Source organism: Botryllus schlosseri, chromosome 6 (assembly GCF_051294905.1).
Source record: "Botryllus schlosseri isolate E-star chromosome 6, Bs_hap1, whole genome shotgun sequence".
In the NCBI taxonomy this organism is placed as follows: domain Eukaryota; kingdom Metazoa; phylum Chordata; class Ascidiacea; order Stolidobranchia; family Styelidae; genus Botryllus; species Botryllus schlosseri.
The window spans coordinates 21056516-21079477 of record NC_137241.1 but is presented as its reverse complement, the minus strand read 5'-3'; the positions used below and the strand labels follow the sequence as shown (position 1 = coordinate 21079477).

At 42.6% G+C, this 22962-nt stretch overlaps 2 protein-coding genes across 2 annotated transcripts; both read right to left on the bottom strand.

Annotated features, from left to right (window-relative positions):
* Positions 1 to 814: 814 nt before the first annotated feature.
* On the bottom strand, positions 815 to 17840 carry LOC145441465 (interleukin-1 receptor accessory protein-like 1). Its single transcript, XM_080319337.1, has 14 exons — positions 17329 to 17840; positions 16699 to 16835; positions 15536 to 15625; positions 15325 to 15475; positions 13726 to 13892; positions 13492 to 13591; positions 13025 to 13167; positions 11464 to 11540; positions 11297 to 11404; positions 7088 to 7341; positions 6025 to 6195; positions 5747 to 5853; positions 4413 to 4538; positions 815 to 2339 (listed from the first exon to the last, which is right to left on the bottom strand). The coding sequence occupies exons 1-14, from the start codon at positions 17408 to 17410 to the stop codon at positions 2184 to 2186; spliced, it is 1869 nt and encodes a 622-aa protein (XP_080175463.1). The 5' UTR covers positions 17411 to 17840; the 3' UTR covers positions 815 to 2183.
* Positions 17841 to 17989: 149 nt separating this feature from the next.
* Positions 17990 to 21917, bottom strand: LOC145441464 (uncharacterized). The gene is made up of 2 exons (XM_080319336.1): positions 20325 to 21917; positions 17990 to 19640 (listed from the first exon to the last, which is right to left on the bottom strand). The coding sequence occupies exons 1-2, from the start codon at positions 21777 to 21779 to the stop codon at positions 18258 to 18260; spliced, it is 2838 nt and encodes a 945-aa protein (XP_080175462.1). The 5' UTR covers positions 21780 to 21917; the 3' UTR covers positions 17990 to 18257.
* Positions 21918 to 22962: the final 1045 nt, after the last annotated feature.

The window sequence follows — 22962 nt, the reverse complement described above, 5'->3', positions numbered from 1 at the left end:
TGGAAATGACAACCTATCAGCGAACAGCAACGAAAATAATTTCGATTATATAATAACTGGAAGTTAATGCTGAAGTAACCAAGTATTCTGGCAGTGTCATACGTCGCTGCCCTTGAAAAGGGTATGCAATAAATAAATTTACGGTACGTCGGCAGATTGTATTATTTTTTTTTAGTCAATCGACCACAAACTGGGAAAAATTTACCATTTTTTGAGAATTCTCCTCCGGTTTTGCAAGTCTGATAATTCTGAAAAATTGTTCTCTTTTCAGATTTCCAAAATATGGTAACCCTAGTCTAGGATAAGAGGTGGGCCATAGAACATTTTCAAACCGGAAAATGGGCCACAGCCAAAATATGGCTGAGAACCCCTGGCCTAGATCGATACCAGTACCTTTATGTTTAATAATGCAATTTACCCCTCGGCCATAACTTATTAGATGAATAAAGTGTAGCTTTCTATAAAGTATGGAAATAGAATATGGTTAAATTCGTGAAAATTTGCGTATTTCGGACATATGTCGTAGAGCAAAAACTTGACGTGATAGAAGAAAACCAGCGACATCTTTGGGATCAGCACACCAAAATTAGCCTAAATCAAGTGCAAACATAAAATTGTTCCCCAGTCTACTATATAAAAGAAGTACAAAAACACCTTTGTACACATCAAAGTCCACACTTGGGCGTAGTATCTCTGAGATTTGCAGCTATCATCAGCGGCATGCTTAACTTGCACGCAATACGAAGTAGACGCGGCTGTCGCGCTGTAGATCAATCTTCGAGCGGGCTAATGCTAGATCGGTCAAAGGTGGTAATTATTCATGAGACACAACATGGTTTATTCGAAAACAGCTGAGACATAAATATGTAAAACAACCGCCAAGTAGAGTATACAAAATATCTAAGAGCAGCATGGAGGAAATATGTTGTGCAACAACCACACACAACAATAACACTAGCACGAAAGGTTCTAAAAGAGCGGATTGCAACTCTCCGTGCCAAGAAGTAGGGAGCGACCCTCGATAAAACACGACTCTTACGTCACATTTCATGATTGTTAGGTTTGGAGGGACAATTTTCCTGTACGCGACCCGTCAACACTGTTCTATATTCAGGTGCGATACGACATAATATAACTCTGACCGTATATGATGATTGATTTAGCAGGAGTACAAGGCTCCGAGAAAACGAAAGAAACACTTGGGGATTAGAAAAACGAAATCAAGGTCTGCGAAGTATAGTGACAGATAGTACTTCAAAGGAAGCAAATATCATAGGAACTGCAACAAGCCTTTGCTAGCAACGAACAAACAGGACGGGAGAAATGGCACTTTGAAGCTTCAGTAACGATTTTGCTGATTGCACAAACAAGCCCGGACGATAATTCTACTAAGAAATAATAAGCCAATAAAGAAACGAGCACGGCCACGGACACAAGCATAAGTTATCGCAATAAAATGTTATCACAAATGCATCACGATTAACGGACAAAAAGTAATAACACAATTCCGCTTTTTTGCTTCTCCCTTGTCTACGCCGCTTAACGTGATATGGCAACGAAAATACTGCTTAAGGGTGTATAGGACGGTAGATGTAAGATCAATGAAAATATAGTGTAGACATAATATAATATGAAGCAGTTTCGAAATGGCAAGCATAGAGTCAACGCGGCAAGATTGCTCAAATCGCGATCGCAGCGTCACTAGTGTGAAAGAAACGAAAACTCCGCGCATGGAGCAGCACAGTCACTAAACTAACGGCGATGACTGCGCGAAGGGCTTTTGGTTTTCGAGAGCGCAAGAAATCATTGTAACAGGACAAACACGCGCCGAATTCGCGACTCGGCAATCGACCGTGTATCAGATGGTTACCAGTGAATTCGGCGTGGGAGATGAAGCGACCAATATTATTCGTGCATCAACATGATATTAATGAATTCGAAAATGAACGCTTCAGCGAATATGAGCTTGAATTGTGATACACGGCACTGGTGGGTATCTGAGATGAAATATCGGAGACAACAGATTTGTAATTATAACCGGAAACAAACCCGTCGCGCAGATCCAGATTCGGTAGGAAATCCGTACCTAAGACGTAGCGGAGTGCATTGTCGTCAGTCAACGACCCATCGAATTACCCGATCGTCACATCTTCACACTGCACAATCGATCGCCGACCCCGGGATCAAATCAGCTCCTGCTGATACTTGAGCTCGTAGCGGAAGTGCGGGTTGTCGTGTTCCCCGCGCGCCTTTTCCATCAGCTTCGGCAAGCCGTACTCTAAGTGTCTCGTGAGCTTGCCGTCGTCCATGCCGTCGTGCCATTTCACGACCCGGTTCGTCTGGCGAGAGAAAAAAGGCGTCTTGTTCGCGAGAGTAATATATCATGTAAACCAGTGGTTCCCAACCTTTTTTTAGACACGCCCCCCTTTATGATGGTGAAAAATTTCGCGCCCCCCTTATTGTCATATCACAAAATCCAACCGGGATGCTAGCAACCCCAACAGATTGTTTGATGGCATGGAAGGTTATAACTGTTGATGACCGAATTAAAAATTATGAAATTCGGTGTATATATAGAGTAACACGCGTGAATTGGAGGTAAAACGCGCAAATCGCGAAATTGTTTTTCAGTTGACTGCTTCTTCGCGCCCCCCTTCAGAGCTGGTTGGGAACCATTGATGTAAACGGAGTTTTCAAGTATTGATATTATACTCCTCTTTCCACCGAGACGCGCATTAACATCGACAATTGAATTACAGCTTTGATCATCTTTCCCACCGTAGAAGCCTTGACACCCTCGGCCTATCATATACCACAGCAGACTTGGACAATTCGATCATTCTAGTAGTATAATTAGATTAATTAAAGATAATTCTAATCTAATTCGTGAAATGTTTCCATGCTCTAAATTCAATCCTAATCTAATCTCTGGTTTCCTTGAAAATGCCACAGGGGAACTGCGTATTGCGGAACGAGCCAAGCTTGGTTTAAAGACATTTGCCGTTCTCATGCTTATGAGTCTGCGCTGTTGTGATTCGATTTGAATTGAGCTTGATTTTTGTTGCATTTCCTTTTGCAAACTCAGCATTTCCAAATTCAATCTAATTTTGAAAAAATGTGCATCTATAATTCCAATTCTATCCAATTTGGAAAAACTCGTGTTGTTATTGTTCTAATTTCGATCTAATTTGGTAAAGCTGTTTTTTTTTGGTTGGTCAAAACTCACCCAACTTACAGTACGTACGAAACAGGTAGCACACACCGCGTACGCTGGCGAGAATAACATTTCTGCGGAGTGGCGATCGGCCCAAGGCATTGTCACCAAGTGCAGAGAAACAGATATTCTCGAAAAATTTCCCGAAAAATTATTTTCTTTGCCTTCGCATAAATGTTACGTATTTATGACGTCATAAGGTGTGATATTAGAATACTCCACTCGACGTTTAATAACTCCAGCCGAGTATCGGTAGTTATGACGTCATAACAGACGCGGTCAGTGACGAAGTACTTGAACCGTCCACAATCGATCGAGAAGGTTTTTGTCTAGTTGCACTACCGGTTATACAGGGTTACCGTATTTTGGAAATCTGAAAAGAGGTCACCTTTTCAAAATTTTCAGACCTGCCATACCGGAGGAAAATCCCCAAAAAACGGTGAATTTTTTGCACTTCGTGGTCGGTTGACTGAAAAAAAGGTCAATTTTCCGGCCCAGCTCCCGAAATAGCCGCCGAGCGTTACTTCAGTGCTGGTTTACTGTATCTCAGTCGAATTTTGCCCTATATTTAACCAGAATTCTCAAAAAAGAGGAGATTTCGGCGTCCTCCGAGGACACTTTCAAAAAAGTGAAAAAAGAGGACAAATCCTATTAAAAGCGGACGTATGATAACCCTAGGTTATAACACTAGTGGTTATAATTTGAGGCAGCTTCATCTGTTTTGAGTTTTTCAGGAAAACTAGCTCAAGAATACTTAATTTTTCACTTCTCGACAACTGCTAATTCTATTTGAACTCGAGTAGAAATTAACGCCGTAACTTCTACTAGCGTACCGACGACGACGACTAGTTTGACCACTTACGGTCGTAAGAGCATGGATAATGTGGAAGTTCAAATATGTACCTTTTCGGCGGCGACAAAGAGAACAATACCAGTTTTACGCCAAATAAAGACAATTTGGTATTAACTCGACGATAATTATTTCATCGTACTTGGGGACAATGCCACGCGCGGGTCACGACTTCACGGAAATGTCAGTTTCGCCGACGTTCCTAGCTTTGCGCTACATGGTTCGCATGAACTATTGCACCCGGTTCAACCCACGAGATCGCAAACTGATTCGCGACCCAGTGACATATCGAGACAATAGCAGTTCTCGTTTTGCCAAAGGCGCACGCAAAGGTACGACCCTACGCACCTTCAAAGCTACACTCAGTTTGCCCCAGACTTTATCGTTCTTCGCCTTTTTCTCCAAGCATTTTCTCGCGCCTGGCGTCAGGATGACGATGAGTCCCATGCGCGACTCCAGCAGACCATGGAATCCCTGTAACAAAGACGGAAACTGCTTTCAGAATACAATTGAATAGTATATTCATATTGAAATGAACCCGAATAATTTTCGGCTGACACTCGTCGGCGGTAATCGTCAGCAACTAGTAGAGAATTCAAAAGAACATCGTATAGAATACGTTTAGAATACTCACGCAGTCTTTTAGGTAGATATCTTACTTAGAATTTTTACTTTGAAAGGTACAAAGCAGTAATAAGACAAGTTTTTATTGCTTTTACGACCGAAATGACCTAGAAACAGGCGTTGTTGTTGTTTTGTGATAATAATGGTGTTTGTCGACTGCTATGGTCAATTACACTACACCAGGCCAATTTTTCTTCATTTTTATTACGTAGCTGCCGACTTGTAGCACGGCCCACTCCTAGGCCTTTGTAGGACACCGCTTGGACGGATGAAATGGCGAGGAGGAGCCTGGATAAACTTCCAACACTCAGGTAGGAATTTCCGGAGTCCACCTTGGCCGGACCAACTGAATATATTTTTGATAAACTTGTCTATCTGCAGTCTCATTAGTCACAAGTTCGCGTTAGATGAACCTTGCACCTTCGGCAGTACAGACGCCCCCGATTTACCGCTAAAAGTATGCGACCTCTCAACTAAATCTACCTGTTAAAAATATTTGGTTACAGTTCAGACCTTCATTTTCACCTGTGACCACCTGTGTAGATCACGAAAAAAAGTTCTCTCTCTCATTGTCGAATCCATAATCGTGACAACAGCGGTGGTCAAAGCAAACGTCGTAGCTACATAGGTAGAAGTAACTTCACAAGTAAAAGTCGGATTTTCAAAGTAAAAAAGTAATCCAGGCCGAGTTTCGTCGACACAAATGAAAACTATGAAGTAGAAGAGTTTAGAAATCATAACAACTCAGGTAGCGCAAGTAAACGAAACCTACTAGAGCACTCTGAAAAAGCATAAGTATTTCATTATTGGCCACCTCTGCTCAAAGCAGGTGGCGAGATAGCGTAGTGGTATAATCCCCGGCTACAACAACAATGGGTTGTGGGTTCGAGTCCGCCCGTGTCTTACAAAAAGCCTAGCAGTGGGCCGTGCTAAAATTCCGCATATACGGAATCACAATAAGGAATATCGGCCTGGTGCAAATGACTATTGCCGTCGACAAACACCATGATTATCACAAACAACAATGACAACCTCTGCTGAAGAGAGAAATATCTCACCAACTCGGCGTGAAAACGCCTCCACCTGTCCTCCAGATACTTGGGCGTGACGACCAGAATCATGCGATGGCATCTCTCCACGAGATTGGTGACGTTCTCCACTTCGGCTGTGACGAGAGAAAGCCTAACGTCACACCACAATCACCAACAACACACGTCGAAATACCAGAGCGTGGTTACACGGAAAAAGGCATTTGACATCGGCGACAGCAGTGATGAATACACAACGCACGTGCCGATCGTGCACATACAATTCAAAAGCGCCTGACCGCACTCACCAGAGAAGGAGCTCTGTTTCTGCTCATCGTAATACGTGTAGTCGTTCAGCTCCATGTACTTGCCGATCGCTTGGACAATGCGCAACGTCGCCGCATTGTCTACCGCAGCCGATACGTCATCATCGCCCTTGTCGTAGAGGTAGGACAGGTATGCCACGTAGTCCTTGTCGTCTGTAATGTGATTACAATCAATCATTTTGGAACTTGAAGATTACCGAAGCTGAAATTGGGACATATTCGGAATCACAACATCGAATTCTAACATAGGCTATTCATGATCAGAAAATCAGATTCTACAAGAGATTCGGGATAAAAAAATCGAAATAAAACCGGTTCGGGACCAGAAAATCAAACAAATTCGGATTTATATCCGCATCCAGAAGCAGTGAAAATTGAACTGTAAAGTACTCGGTATCGAATGAATTAGGTCGGGTATGGAATCAAAACATCGGATTCTAAGGTATTCGGGATTAGAGCAGTGTTGTAACCAAGTCAAAGGCTGCGAGTCACAAGTCAATACACCACCTAGTCAAGTCCGCGTCCAAGCCATCGAGCAGAGGGCCAAGTCCGAATCATGGTATTACGACTCGAGTCCGAGTCCAAGTCATTGTGTTGACTGCTCAGTTTCCAGTTAAAGCCTTGTTAAACCCGCTTTTTACAACTCTGTATGGCGATATCGAATGGTTCGCATTTATAATATACTGAGTTTCCTCATTTTTAAAAGTTTCTGGTCGCATTTTCAAGTACCGGTACCAATAGACGAAATCCCAATAGTGTGGTTACTTCACTATTCTTCGAAATCACAACGAAATGTTGGTCTTGGTCGTCTGAGTCTCGAGTCAATACACAGATTACCTCGAGTCGCGTCGAGTCATTTCTGCATTTTGAAAAAATGACTCGAGTCAAGTCAAGTCATCAGAAAATTGTGACTCGAGTCATTACAACCCTGGATTAGAGAATCCAATTCGAAGATATTCGCCATCAATCAATCAATCGAATTAGAAAGCACTGGGAATCAGAAAATTCGAACATATCCAGACCCTGAAAGCCGAACGCCACCCACCTCTGTCATACTTCCAAAGCTGCGATCTCTTGTACGCCACCAAGATGTAGATCCAGTACACCCGCACCAAAACGCAGACCGCCGTGACCAGTATGATCACGGCCAACAACGCGCCCAAAACTTTTACGAGCTTCATGTAGTACGCCGTGCGGTCTTCCAGCAGCACGACCGCCCAAGTGTCGTTCTTCCACCGGCCGTTCACTACCGTCCACAGCACGGCTTGGTAGTTTCCGAAGTCGTCGGCTTGCACGTCGCTGCACACAAATTTCAACGTATGGTCAGGGGTTACGTTCGGCATTCTTGCACTACATGTGTTTGGAATGCTCCTATTTCTACGTAAGCAGTTTGTTTAGGAGAAAAACGACTCGAATTTAAAATTTAAATTTCAAAAAGTTGAATGTGTTTTTTTTGTGATTACGGCGATTTTTTTAATCCAAAAAACGGAAAATTTTGACATTTTTCGACTTAAAAACTTGACTTTGACAAAATTTTGCCCGCGCGTATGTAGATTAGGCGTTTTTGCACACAATGTTAGAGAATTATACTAATTATCTTCATTTCTGCTTGGAAATGTCTGTCCTTACGAAGTAGTTTGGTCTGAAAAAAACTTTTCGACTTAAAAACTGACAAATTTTTACATGAAAAAACTTTATTTTAACGAAATCTGGACCTATGAAGAATTCCAGTAGTTACATCCCGGATTATGGTAGGAATACTTAAAATTTGTTGAAGTACAACAAAAGATACTTTCCTTCATTCTCAGGTAGAAAGTGTCTGCCCTTACTAAGAACGGAGAAAGAACGTTCAACAGCAGCAGTTGTTGGCAACAACACTGAAGTTGTGCGTACACAGCTGGTGAAAAACCGTGTTGCTTCATTCTGACAATGTTGTCTACGTCACAACTTTTCATCATGCGCTTCTTGATATAAGAAACAATGCCCGCGCAGTCTGGCTTCAGGTAGGAATAGGATATTGCGATACGTTGAGCATAACGCAATGTCAACCTATTTGTTTCACTTAGCCGTTTATGATACACAATGAGCAGACAATGGGCCGTCTACAACTGTAGGCCTATAAAGTAGGCTACAAGATGTAAAGTGTCAAATGATAAGTTCACCGACCGTGGAAACATCTAGGATACAAACGAAATGCAGGTTGCAAAATTTTTGGACTTGGTAAGCAATTTTGCAAGCAGTATACGACTACGCGACCGCAGCTACTTTCTCAATACTGTTCAAGCGTTTCATTGTCTGCTTCCGCTTGAAGTGGCGTTGATGTCTTGAGATTTGGACCTTCTGCTTATAATTGGGCATAAATTAGCGGCGTTACTTCTAATTCTACTTAGTAGCAACGCTGAGTCGCAGACTACTATGAAACCCTCGGATCCGCGTAATCGAAAGAAATCTTTGGTTCGACCTGGAGTGTTATTTCATTTATCATTTACACTTCGAAAGATAATAGTATGAATAGTCAATACACAGCTGTCGGATGTACAAAGTGCTTTGATAATAACGCCTGTTACGTGATCGATCACTTCGCAATCACCGACCGTAAAGAGGCGCCATCATTCAACGGCTCGGATGCCAGCCAGAACATAATCGAATTTGTAGCAGACATGAGCGTAATAGAAACGTATCAGAAAGGGTCCCTGGAGACTTCGCGAGACGCCTCGCTGTCATCACTGCAGCGACTAAACGCCCCAGAACGCATGCGCAGACCGTGTCGCATCGCCTTGCGCTCTTTAATCGACCGCATGCATTTTTAGACTGCAACGCCGACGTACAATTTCGCAGTTTTCACAATTTCACCCACGAGGTCGGCTCTCTATTTTTAGCAAAATCGTGACAACCCTGAGTGAAAAACATCGCTACCCAGGCCACGGAAAGCAGCTTCAACGCGTCATTTTCCCTAGCTTGTAAGGTTAGAATGAAGTCTTTTGGGACACGCATAATACACTCCTACAATACTAATCACCCGCGTAAAGGACGTGCGATACCTCGAGGTAATGTTGGTGTTTCGACCACATTAGTCATTTATCACCAAGCCGATATGGCTGATTACGATTCCTGAGCTGCCGACTTTCAGCGCGGCCCGCTTCCGTTCGTTCATTTACGTTGATATCCGACTAGTAATTAGTGCCAACCATTATTTCCTCGCGTGTCTTGCCTACGTGTTTAGATCGTGTGTTTAGATCGTGTGTTTAATATGGTCAGACTGCTCTCTGAATAAGTGAGCATATAGTTCTTTCCTGCGCTAGTGATTCCGTGGCTAAAGATTAAATGCTCTAGATTTGTATTGGAAGTTTGTCGCGTATGCTTGCCAGAGTTCTAGATATACCTGATGCGTATAATTCCACAAAGTTGTAACCAACTTCACGCTTGTTACGTCTCCTGAATTATGTATGATTGATGTTCAGAAATATATTCTACAGAGTGTTCTGAGCATATATGTTCTGAATGGTTGCTGTATGTGTATGAGCTTAATCTTAATGTATACCTATTGTTGAGCTATGATTTGTGCCAAATACTCTTACGGATGGCGACCTACAAGGCATTAACGCCCCTCGCCGAGAGTCTATATTACGCCATTTTGTCAAGTATCTTGTACCTTGGTGTGGCAAAAACCTTGTAGTTTTATAGGTGTAGGCTAACTAATAAAGCCTATGATCCATCTATTAAAGAGTAGTACGTAACTGGTGAAACCCGAGATCATCAAGTCGCGACGGTTAGCATGTCTAAAACCGAAATTCCTGACATCAACAACAGCCTTTCGGATTATCCCCGCGCCGCAGATATTATTAACGTTAACCGCGATCTCGCTTATCGCACTCCCGATGACTAATGGCCGGAAATTTACAACAGACGGGAAAAGACGACATGGCGGAAAACACGGCTCAGCGGTAACATTCGCCGGAGAACCCCTTTCATCCGGATCGATTCCTCGGACGGCGTTATGCCGCGCGTCGCATTGGATTTGCCAAGTTACGATGACTTGTTAATTTTGCACCAGCGGCGTTTCGATTAAATCGGTCACTTTACAACAGGTCGATATTCTATTTTATGATTCTTTAGCTGCCGACTATGTAGCACGGCTCACTTATTCGTTCTACACTTTTGCTGGCGACGAGAAGACTAGTTTAGATAAGTCTCTAACACGTGGGAATTCTGGAGTCGACTGCGAAGAACATTGGTGCTGCAGCCGCGGGAGAGTGCCGCTACGCTGTAACTACCCTATTAGCGAAAAGGTGTGTATTCACACTTATGTACCACCGGTGATATACGGTGTGAACATCCACCCGTTGTACACGAAACCGGCGGCGCGACCAATATTCAACACTGCGGCGGATTAATGCCGCGCAAAAGTAATCGTGGATGATACTAATGCAGGCAGTAGTTTAATGTAGTACAATAGGTTGCTACACCGTATGTAATCGAAAATCGTGTATTTAGTCTATTTTGACCCTAGCGTAGGGTGTAAATCAGGAAAACGGCTCGTTTGGGAACCAAATTGTGCTTTCACACCCTTCCAATGGGTGAAAATGATTCATTAAATGATTCAAGTACACTAAATCTGATGGCGATACTTCGCAGAGGTGCAGTGCGTTCCGTTTTCGCCTACCAGCCGCATGAAATCGCAAAAAGGTGGCACAAGTAACGCACTGCCCCCCCCCCCTTGGATATATCTCAATAGGGATCGGCGTAATTCAAGCATTTTGACGCATCGGAATGAGTGTGGAGCACAACATGGTCCCTGAATGAGCTGTTTTTCTGATTTACACCTTACGCTAAGGTGGAAATCTGATATATTCACCCAATTTCAATAACGGATTCACAGTGTATAGTACGCAGTTTCAATTAGACATAATGATCTTACAGGCGTGTTAAAATCACTTCCCCGGTGAATTCGGCACGTTGAAGTCGGCACTTGGTGAACTTGGGATTAGAAATGTAATAGTAATAACTAGCATTACTATAAAAAGGTTGCATCAAAATTATATCAATACATTCGAAAACGAATGTTTCGTTGAATATGCTCGTGAATTGCGACATATTCCACTCGGTGAATTCCACATGTTATATGGTATTGCATAGGCGTGGATACACAGCCGCCGCTCGCACTTGACCGCTACCAAACGCAACCAAATGCGTGCCAAACGGCACGATCCTGGCGATCAGACACACAACGATCACCGTCGCCGCCAAAACCTACCCGATATCCAGGGTTATTTCGAGCCGTTTCCTCTTGTCCTCTATGTCGGCGTTCGATACGTCCTTATTATACACGCACGAGTACGACTCGTTGCCCGTGGTGTCGTGACTGCAACAGATTACGCATTTATCGCGACAGTACCGGACAGGCGATCGCGCGCTACTCACGACAAACAGGAGAAGCGGTCCTTCGCGCCGGGATCGGCGACTTCGAACAAACGGTTTTCGCACACGATCGCATCGTCCTGAGAAATACGAATCATTGGTTGGATGGTTTCCCGTTGCGTCAAAACACAGTGCTATCGACAAGCGACGCCCAAGTGAAAAGTATTGCCGAATTTATCAACGCAATCACAAGCTATTTGCCAGACATGTTATAACTGCCTGTAGCAAAGCGAAGGACATGAAAATACTTCGGCAGTTGGAAGGCGTACCCGTACATGGTGACGACAAGTCGCATCATCGGGAACAGCGCAAAATGACAGACGGCGCCACGAACACATTTAGGTCGGCAGTTTTTAACCTTTTGGTTAGCGCGGACCCCTAAATTAGTCGGGGTGGTTGCGTCTTGCGTGAACTCCAAAACTGCGAAATTTGGGAAGCTGATAACCAAGCAAAGGTCTAGTATTGTTCGTCACGCGCAAGTTGGAGTATTATGACTGGCGGCGAGCATTGAAAATAAAACAGGATAAGGACAGATCTTATAATTAAGGACAAATTAGTTTTATGATTGTAGTTTCAACATCGACGTTTCATGGACCGTTAAAAACTAGTCGAATGACCGTAAAGGGGTTCATGTTGAGTTGCATTTAAAACAAACGGTGTTTTAAAACACTTTGTTTAAAACATGTTTTAAACTGTATTTTAAACAAAGGCATTTATTTAAAAAAAATGTGTTTTTTTAAGTTGTAAAATTATGCCATAATTGTGTAAATACTTTCCAAAAAAACATGTATGAGCCTACGGACAATAACCACCCGTTATCGATATGTGGGATGATTGGAGCCCTCAAAATAGTCGGTTCAACATTAATAGTACAGACTACAGATATATCGTCAAAGGAGCTATATTTACCATATATATTTTCAATTGTCAATCGACTATGACGTCACAATTGAATATTCGAGAAGTCAAAAACAATAAAAACATGTTTTAAATTAGGGTCCTGTTTTAAACATGTTTGTTTTAAATTGATTTTTGTTTCAAATGCAACCCTAGGTTCACGGCCTCGGGTTAACAAGTCCTCATTGAAAGTGCAATTAGCCTACTACCGCGAAGTGGGGGTTTCAAATATTCTCTCGCTCGGTTCGCTCATGAATTCCACCCCAAAGTGAAGCGATTCCAACCAGACACCACGTTATAATCTACAAAATTTCAAAACCAAATAGCTTGGCCTCAAAACCTGTTGAAGGTGAACTGGGCTGGCCTGAAACATCAACGTCTGCACAAGTACTGTTAGCAAACACAAGCTGATTAAGGTTTTCAAAAAATCGTAAGCAATTTCTTACAGCTCCTGAACCAATATTTCAAAATGAAATCGATGACTAGCGACTGACAAATACCATGGCGAAAACTAGATGACTTCAATTCGTGGCCGAAACTTCAATGAGGTCGCCTTATTTAAACTTCCAACTTCAAACTCTATTCATGTAGTTTAGCGGGCAACTCATCCCAGAACCTTTCCCCAGTCACTATACCTCGCCGACAACACAACCCGACACGGCCATACCTTCTTCCACTGCATCATGAACTCGCCATCCTTTGTCAGACCCCCGGTCGTTTGCCCAGAGCATTCGAATCGAGTCCGTCCGCTCATACCGACGTCGTAACGCTCCACGCAGGTCAGGGTAGGCCGGCCCTCGACAACACTCTCTGAAGATATCACGAGAGATGTATTCCGGGCGGATTTACATTGCCATCAACTTGCATATTGAACACTTGCACTAAATACCACTCGTGAGTATACAAGAAGACGATCTTCACATTTCTTATGGGATTATGTGAAGCGGTAGTGAGATGTGTTTGTACAGAAGCAGTGCATCGCACTGGACCATTTAATCGCGAATATTTGTCTCCGCAAATTACCTTCTATACTAAAAACGGAAGCAGGATGTAAGTGAAGTCGCGGTATTGTCCAAAACTAGAAAGGTTCGTTCTGCAAATTATCATCAATAAAACAATTACACGATTACTCACGCCTAATGCATTGCGAATATGACACCGGGTACAGAGTCTTGTCTTTGTACCGGACGCGACATGTTAAGTTGATGGCGTCGTAAAAGTCCACGCTCGGCATCTAAACGAGAATCACACAAACACAATTACGGCATGATTAGACAACGTTTGAAAAAATACAATTTTTTCAAAGGCATTCGCTTAAAACACTGTTTAAAACATGTTTTAAACGCCAGGTATGCTCAAGCCACTCACTTCAAGGGTGTCGCCGTATCCCGCGGGACGGGAGCTTATGGGCGCATGGTTCCACTGCTTGTTGTGGCGGTAACTGGCGGTCCGACAATTATCAGATATCCACGTGGTCGTGAAGTCGCCCTCGTTAGCGCCTTTCGGTATCACGTCGGGGTAAGCCCCGTTTCCGACTGCGAAAACAGGAGCCGATGTCAGAATCGCGTCAAGAGAACTAGCGCGAATACGGCGTCGCAAAACGGATTTTCTCAGCCGTGCGGTATGGATATTACCGGCCAAGTATAGAAGTATCACCTGATTCCAAGCAAGTAAAAGAAGTTAGTATTCTATCTAGGCCTACAGCTTTGCCTAAAAAATTCCTACAGCCAAGTAGATGCATTGCTACATGCGTCTTCGCGACTGAATAACTGGAAAATTCAAGTAGATGCGTCGCAATAAACGTCTTCGCGGCTAAAAAAATGAGAACTATCAAGTAGACGTGTCGCAATATGCGTCTTCGCGGCTAAAATACTGAAAACTCTTCAAGTGGATGCCCCGAATCACGCGTCTTCGCGACTAACGCAGAATGATCAATTGCGATTCACGGAGACTTGGACAGCTAGATAGTTCTAGCCAATTTGACTAATTGGAGCGAAAGGCCGGTAATTTAATTTGTGAAATGTTTCTAGGCTTTAACTTTGATTCGAATCTAATTATGGTTTACTGAAAATGGTTTAGGAGCTCGGTGTTCAGACACTTGTCATCCTCAGGCTCACGAGGATGATCTCTGATTTGATGAAGAACTGAACTTGATGCAGTTATCAAGTTTTCGTGAATTCAGCAATTCCAATGTGATTTGAAAAAAAAAATTGTAGCTATAATTCTGCTTCTAATCAAATTTGAAAAAGAACTGCAGCTATGATTCTAATTCTAGTCTAATTTGAAAAATAAACTGTAGCTGTAACTCCCATTCTAATTTGGAAAAAACTGTGTAGCTATAATTCTAATTCTAATCTAATTACAAAAAAAACTATATAGCTATAATTCTAATTCTAATCTAATTTGAAAAAAAAACTGTATAGCTATAATTCCAATTCCAATCTAATTTGGAAAAAACTGTGTAGCTATAATTATAATTCTAATCTCACATGGAAGCTGAATACTTTCTCGCCATCCAACTCTGCCTCAAGTCGGTGAAATCTTCGAAATCATATACAATTACCATGATGCGGAGTTATTTCAAGCGGTTCTCATGATAATTTCACTCGCATTAGAGATGCAAACCCATCTCAAAATCGATTTCTACTTTTTGTAAACAATAATCACTCGAGGCAGCAGCGCATGTTGGCAAAATGTACTTGAGTACTCCGAAAACCGTAGAAATGCTACGTTACTGATCAGTGACAACCTCTGCAACCAGTGAATTCGTCATGTTGAAATTGGCACTTGGCGAATTTGGCATTTGAAACGTAACAATCATTATTATTATGAAAGCGAGGCATTTAGTATTGTATCAATATATTCGAAAATGAATGTAGCACTGAATATGAGCGACTGAGCGTGAGTTGTGATATGGGGCACTTGAATTCAGCACAAGGCCCGGTATGTAATGTTGAATGCACTCACCGCCACAACCCAGCTCCACATAATCGCCCATTGCGTTCTGCAGGTATTTCAATTTGTTCGCGTCGCCGAGGGAAGTCAAGCAGGTCTCGTTAGGAAACGGAGAAAGGTCAACGTCTATGCTGCCCGCCAAGCATCGCGTGCCGTTTACGAGCTGCAAAGAGCGGTCTAGTTAATTGCAGTCTAGTCGGGTTGCCGCTGTATCTCGACTCACCAACTCAGCCCTGAAGACAACGTTGTCCCCCAGACTCGCGAGCGTGAATAATCCCTCCGATACCTCGGTGCCGTTGCGACTGAGACGGCACTAAAAGATAAGTGGCTTCGTTAGTGTTATTTTATTACCATTTTCCACAATTTAAGATACTCTAAGGAAGGAGTCGGACCAATTAAACTCCCGAATTGGCCTACAAATATAGAGGATGTTACAGAGTGGCATGTGTACTGTCGAAAAATTCGGATTCGAATAAAATAGTATTTACGGTGGCCAAGTCTTTCATTATTTATTATAGATATTTTATTCGAATCCGAATTTTTCGACGGCAATAACTCCGCTTCCACTGATTGGAATTGGGTCAAATTTGCAGAACATCGTTTCTTTAGACAACCCAACACTTTCAACGAGTGAACAGAAAATTTTGAATTGTTTTTTTACTAATTTTTATATAATAAATAGTAACTTTTTCGGTAGCAATGCGGCTACGAGTGGGAATTGAATCAAATTTGGTGTGTAGGCTTAAATTAGGTAACTTAACAATTTTATCAAGTAGCCAATACAATTTGAGAAACAAAGTCATTTTTGAACACCCCTAGGCCCTAGCCTACATAATTATTCATTAAAAGTGGATCAGACGACGAAGAGGCGTGTCACGAAAGTGCTTTTCAGCCTTTAGGTGCGGCGAACCTATAACGTTGTTGTGTCGACCTCGCGCAGTCATGCACCCTGTATTGAGTTAGTTAGAAGCATTCGATGTAGATATATAATTGACAGTTGATTATTACTAAAAAATGGTCAGTGCCTCTGCCCAGGCCTGCTCGCGGTCTAGTTGGAAAGCTGATTACGACAAAAAGATCAGTAGCTTCGCGGGCGTAACTAAGGTTGAAAACGACCGGTTTAGTGCGATAAGTTTGTCTTGCACTCTCGTATACCTTTCCGTATTGGCGCACCCCACCCCAGCATATTTTGGTGTGTTATACCGGTTGGAGAGCAGTTTTTTACAGCACGCGACGGGGAACAAGTGAAATCGGCGTAACAGAAGCACAATCATGTTGGATCGCATTCATCGTCACTTAAGTTTGATACGCCAACTCCCACCACAGAAAGGTACATTCCGAGGCAAACACAATACGATATTACTAGTTACATCATCATAAACGCACCTTAGTAATATTCCTAGCAAGGCCGGGATTCAACGCATCCCATGCCTGACGCAGATGGTCGCAGTCCACGCGAAACGGCCAGTCCACGTACGCCAACACGGTGACGTTACGTTCTTCTAGATTGCATGTGTGGACTCCTGCAAAATTGGTCTTGTCAATAAGGGGCTTCGTGGCAATGCCTCGCTCGGCGCTTGATATTATGGTGAAGAGTGCGATTTCTTGAGATGATGGATTACTAGGAAAGCTATTTTAGAACGCGAGGTCCCATAGCTTTTCAAACAGACGCGCTGTCATCCTATTCAAATTCATGACGCACTTCCGTCTATAGCGGTGGCCATTCAACATTGTTCGGTCATGACCTCCTCAATATTGTTACCCAGGATTTTGGACACTACGTGGCCTACATTCATGACATATCTTCAAAGCTGTAACCTTGCCTAATGAGCCACAAACGGCGTTTCAAGTAGTGTCACAGTGCATCCGTATGACCCGTATTCTTCATTATACCTTCCTTTTTCGATACATCGCTCACGTCCGTTGGCACGTGTCAGCATTATTACACAAACACATACTTCAAAACATTCCGAATGCGACGGTAGCTAAACGCAAAGCTAATCATCCCCAACTCACCGACGCTGTCTGCCGTACAAGTCCAGAAGTTCACCACGAGAGAAGTAAACACTATGACTACAATGCTTTTTATCCATTGCATTGTTTTAAAACAGTATCGATCTGCCAAGTAGATACATTTATTAGTTTATTGATTCATTAGCGTACTCAAAAATTATTAATTAATGGCAGCATCATGCGGAGACGTTTACCACGACGCATAATGTAGCGCTCGGTAAGCTCTAATTCTATCGGAAACTTTTATTCTGGCCGGAGACCTATACGACGCATTCATACTGATAAGCCGCGGTCGCCTTGTGAAACTCGTGAAATGACCGGTAAGTTTCAGCTACTTATATTTCTCAGTTCGCGTATTCGACTCTCGTATTCCAGCACTCGACGCCTACGCTTCCAGTAGTTCAATCGCGGATTGCAGGGCGTTCAACAAATTCAACCTACATTGTCCATCGAATATATAGAGAAAGCGATCAAATTACCGGAAATGATCACTGACAATTTCACAAACACCAAGCCACGCTACCAACGCGGGACTTATTGTAGATTTGAGATGATTACGCGGTTATAAACCATAGGCATCTTTCGTTTATTTGAAATCAAAAAGAGGCGTTTCTTACACGATGTAAGATTTAACATCATCATGAAGACTAAATGATGCAACACATATTTCATCATACTATTGAACGTAAGGAAACATTACATACAGCACAAACTTGAAAGAATGTCTTCATTAAATGCAAGCAGGCCTATTATAATCTCTTCAATGTTGTTTCAATCTTTGGAAAGGCATATTTCGTATAATTGGAAATAGAGAGACGTTTCTTAAACTTTTTGCGAACTAACATCATCATGAAACATAGTGTTACAAAAGCATTTGATCACAATATTGATTGTGAATTAAAATTTTGATGAAAATTACGGAGCATAATCGTTTAGGTTGATTCTAGAAAGGTTTGTCTTATTTGCGCCATTGTCGCAGTGGTGATCGGTCCAAGTATATCTTTCTGTTGGTTGATTTTGTTTTGTATTCGTAAAGTGATGGACTTTTCCAGCCAGAAGACACTCGGCTGAACTCCCTCGTACACGCGTCTGTTTCGCATTCTCCATACTGCTTGCTTGAAAATTGTAATTATTTGAAGCAGTGCATTTTCTTTGGGGCTGTCAGGCAGATTAAGCCCTACGATGAGCTTCTCTGAAGGCTGCGTTGAAGATTCGTTTGCCGCTTTATCCCAGGCTTGTAGTAGTCGGGTTATAATTGCTTTGGTGACTTGACATCTGACAAAGAGGTGTCTGATGTTTTCGATACCTGTGTTACAGAATTCACATTCCGAACTGTGCGTGCCAAGTCTTTCGTACATTCTGTCTTTTGTATATAGGGTGTTATGCCCAACTTCCCAATTAAAGTTTCGTTCAGCGGGTCTAAGCGTGTTGCTGAATACATTCTTCCAGTTCACCCATACGGGCGCTGGATCTCGGCTTCTTTTTCGAGCAATTACCTTCTTGTAAATTGCTCTTAGGCTTTCTTTTTGTATCTCTTCTTTCGTTATCTGGTAGTTTTCTATAACTTGCAGCATAGATTTCCAATGTTGAAGTGGATTGAAGGCGTGCGGTCTCGCGTTGTTCAATCTGTAATTTAAGAACTTTGAAAAGGTTATTGCAATCTGTTGTTCTACCCTTTTTGTCCAGTCGTTGTTGTCGCTCTCTGATGTTTTTAAGAACTTGATCGCCGGTTTTATGAACTGTAGGTCGAGCTTCGTTGGGATGTCTAAGAGGTCAAGTCCGCCTGCGATCTTGTCTTTGACGATCGTTTCATATTCAACTCTGGCGTAGTTGTCGAAAAGCGTCTTCATGATTAGTTTTTTGAGCTTGCTTCTTATCTCGAGCGGCATCGGTTCAATAATACCTAGGTAGACAAATTTCGGGAGTATTTTTGTTCGAATCACAATTACCTTTTCGTCAATCCTCATCTTCAGGTCTTTGGTTTTTCGACATATTTCAGCGGCATCATCGTAGAGTGATCTCCATTGTTTTTTGTTTTTGCCTTTGGTTATAGAAATCCCCATTATTTTTATGTTGTCAACCCACCTTAAGTTAGACCCTGGTGTGCTGTCATCTGGTCCAAATTGTATCCCTTTCGTTTTTTCCTCGTTCATCTCCAGGTTACTTGCTCGCGTGAATTTCTTGATGATTCCGATGCAGTATTCGGCGTCTGCTCTGCGCGAAGTCGTCAAGGTGATGTCATCGGCGTAGGCTGGTGTTAGGATTTCTTTCCTCATTCCTGACAATTTATATCCAGCGGTTTTCTTATTCAGTACCTGGAGAAGAGGTTCCGTGGTCAGGGTAAATAAAATCATTGAAATAGGATCACCTTGTTTTATTCCTCTTCCTATTTCGATCGTGTCGCCGATTCGACCATTGACGGATATTCGTGCTGTGCTATTTTTGTACACATTTCCAATGTACGTTAGGGCTTTGGTTCCAAAACCTATTTTCTTTAATACACTCAGCATGAATTCGTGCGAAATTGAATCGTAGGCTTTCTTGAAGTCAACAGATACAATTGTCCCTTTCTTTCGTTCTTTCATGTTTTCGGAAATCTCTCTGAGTAGAAGGTTCAAATCCTCTATTTTGTTGGGCCGATTGACGTATTGATGTTCATGAGAGATTTTTGGAAGAAATTTCTGGATTCGAAGAGTTATTATCTTACTTAGGATTTTATAATCCACGTTCAGCAACGTGATTGGCCGATAATTTTTTAGATTGGATTTGTCTCCCGTTTTATGGATTACTTTTACAACGCCTTCAAGGATTTTCTGATTGATCTCATTTCCCCCATACAGTTCGTTGAAGATTTCTACCAAATCATATTTGATTGTGTCCCAATTCCATTGGTAAAATTCCGCACTAAGCCCGTCTGGTCCGGGCGTACGGCACTTATGTTGACTGAAAACCGCCATTTGGACCTCTGCTAAGGTAATTTCAGAGTCTAGTTCACTGACCTGTTCGTCGGATAGAGTTGCATTGACATGGGCGAGAAAGTCCTCGGAGCATTTCTTATCGATCGGTCTGTTTTTGAACAGATCTCGGTAGAACTTGGCTGCTATCACTCGTTTCTTGGCATGATCGGTCGTCTTCTTGCCGTCTGTGTCCGCAAGCTCGTTTATGTATGCGGGCTCTCTTCTTTCCCTTATTTTCTCAAATAGTAATGACGGTATTTTGTCAAGGCAGTTTTCGCTTTCAATTTTGGCTTGGAGTTGAAGCTTTTGAAGGCTTTCAGCTTCCAGATTCCAAATTTTCTTTTTTGCGCGGCGGTATTCATCCAGAAGGGGTTTTCCTTGGTCAATCTCTTTCCTTATTTTATTCAGATTCTCCAGCTCGGTTTCGAGCTTGATGCCTTTCTCTTTTCTCAATCGATTCGCTTGTTTTATCGCAATTGTTTTGATTTTGTCTTTTATCGCTATCCACCACTCTACTTTCGTTTGACATAAGATAGGGTGTAAGGTTTGCCATTTCTCCCATCTTGATGCCAGCTCATTTTGGAAGTGGTCTTCTTGATATATCATGGTGTTGTTCTTCCAAATCTTTTCTCCGATTTCGCGTTCTTGTATTACTGTTTTCAGGAGGACTGCATCGTGGTCGGAGTATGGGCATGATCTATGCTCGCACGATTTCAAGGTGATGGATTCGGACACGTATATTCGGTCGAGTCGTGATTGCCCACCACTGTACTTGTATGTAAATTCTTTTTTGGTTCGGTACAGACTTCTGAAGGCATCCTTCACTCCCGTTATTTTCAGGCTTTCTTTTAAGGCCTCCGTATCTTTTTTGTCTTTCAACGGAACCGTGTTGATCCTGTCAATCTCTGGTTCTTCAACAGAGTTGAAGTCTCCGGCTATGATCTTATTTGATGATTTGAACGTGCTTCTGGCCATCCTATAGAATTGTGGTCTTTTCTTTGCGCTATCAGTATGCGCATATATGTTTGTCAGTTGTAACTTGACGTTTCCTATTATTGTATCAATGTTGATTATTCTGCCTTCTGGGTCTTTATGTGTTCCGATTATTCTTATATCAGGCCTTCTCGGGCTCAGCAGTATTGCAGTGCCTGCAGAATTTTCATCGTACGAGTTCCAAAAGGATCTGCCACTCCACTCTTTTTCCCAAATCAATTCTGTTTCTAGGGTGGTGTGGGTTTCTTGCATAAAACATACATCTGCATTTGATTTCTTGAGATAATCAAATATCAGGGATCTCTTCGTGCTGTTATTTAGGCCGTTTACGTTAAGCGTTATCACTGTCAGTCGATCCATTGTTCTTGTTAGGAAAAGAAATCTCGACTTCTGCTTTCTTGCGTGCTGCAACCCGGACAGTCGCCTTTTCCTTTCATTCTCGTTTTCTTTAAAAGGTTGTAGCAGCATTTCGCAATGATCCCTTCTCTGCTGCACATCGGGCATTTGATCTTATTGCTCTCGTAAAATTGTTTTGCAGTTATCACAAATTTAATTTCTCTATCGCAACAGGAGCGTATCACTACGTGTTCCATGCCGCAGTACAGGCAATCGTAGATGTTTCGATCGTCAGGCAAGGTTATTGGCTTCTTGCAGCTTAAGCAGCAGCTCGATGTCATTGGTTCAGCAATCGACAGGCTCACGGCCTTTCTAGAGGGTAATATAATTTCGTCGGATTCGGCGCTTTCTCGACTCCTTTTATTGGCGTTCTTGGTGTTCGGATCTGGTTTCGACATGTTGAGCGACGCCCGTTCCGTGTTCTGCTCATTACCTTTTAAGGTAATGCTTGGCTGTTTGACGCGGTCTTGATTGTCAGCTTGATTGGTCTCGGTCTGGCGATTTTCTTCCTGCGAGGGTGTGGTGCAGGTTTCTTGTGCTGGAGGTTCGTGGGAATCCTTCCCTATCTCTTCACTTTCGTGAGAACTTTGTTGTTCCACGTCTTCATCATTCTTGGTTTTTACCATAACCTCTATTTGGGGGTTTCTTGCTAGACATTGTCTGTACAGATGTCCAGGCTCATTGCAATATCCACACGTCTGTGTCTGCCCGTAGTATCTCACATATATTCTTGTCGAGCAGATCGTAATGTAGCTCTTGATCGGGTTTTGTTCTAGGGCTTCCCTACTCAGTAGGATTCTTCTGATTCCATTCTTGATTCCTAGTTTGTTTTTCTGGTGCGTTATCTCACTGATCTGGCCGTGATGTTCTTCAAAGTATTTCCTTATGCACTCGTCTGTCATTCGAATCGGTACCCAATTCAAGTAGACTGGCATCTTATCACGGACATAGAGTCGGTGAGCTGGTAAGGAGATTCCTTCGGCTTTTAGCTCATTGATTCTTCGGTTCGCCTCTACGGCGTTTCGTCTTTCATCAAAGGTCAGATCTATTTGTCCTGTCGGAAATTGTACAATTCCGTCAAGTACCCTTATGGAGACACCAATTGTTTTCAGAACCTCCAATAATTCCTTTTCTTCTGGGAGCTTGCGGAACTTCAAACCAAGATCACACGTTCTGTCAACAATATCGAGTCCTGTTGTAACCGTCGCATATGTTTGCAGGGCCGCACCCTTTGCCACATCATCCTCTGCCATCTCACTTCAACCTCAATACCACAGCGCTACAGAGCGCT

What these genes read in the sequence shown, in the direction of transcription:
- LOC145441464 (XM_080319336.1), bottom strand. Translation starts at nt 21,779, where the DNA reads ATGCCCGATGTGCAGCAGAGAAGGGATCATTGCGAAATGCTGCTACAA. An exon ending in CAACTCTATCCGACGAACAG is followed by an intron (nt 19,641 to 20,324) that starts GTCAGTGAACTA and finishes CCTCTTCTCCAG; the next exon opens with GTACTGAATAAGAAAACCGC.
- LOC145441465 (XM_080319337.1), bottom strand. Translation starts at nt 17,410, where the DNA reads ATGCAATGGATAAAAAGCATTGTAGTCATAGTGTTTACTTCTCTCGTG. An exon ending in TTGCTAGGAATATTACTAAG is followed by an intron (nt 15,626 to 16,698) that starts GTGCGTTTATGA and finishes CTTATCTTTTAG; the next exon opens with TGCCGTCTCAGTCGCAACGG. An exon ending in GGCGTTTTCACGCCGAGTTG is followed by an intron (nt 4,539 to 5,746) that starts GTGAGATATTTC and finishes TCTTTGTTACAG; the next exon opens with GGATTCCATGGTCTGCTGGA.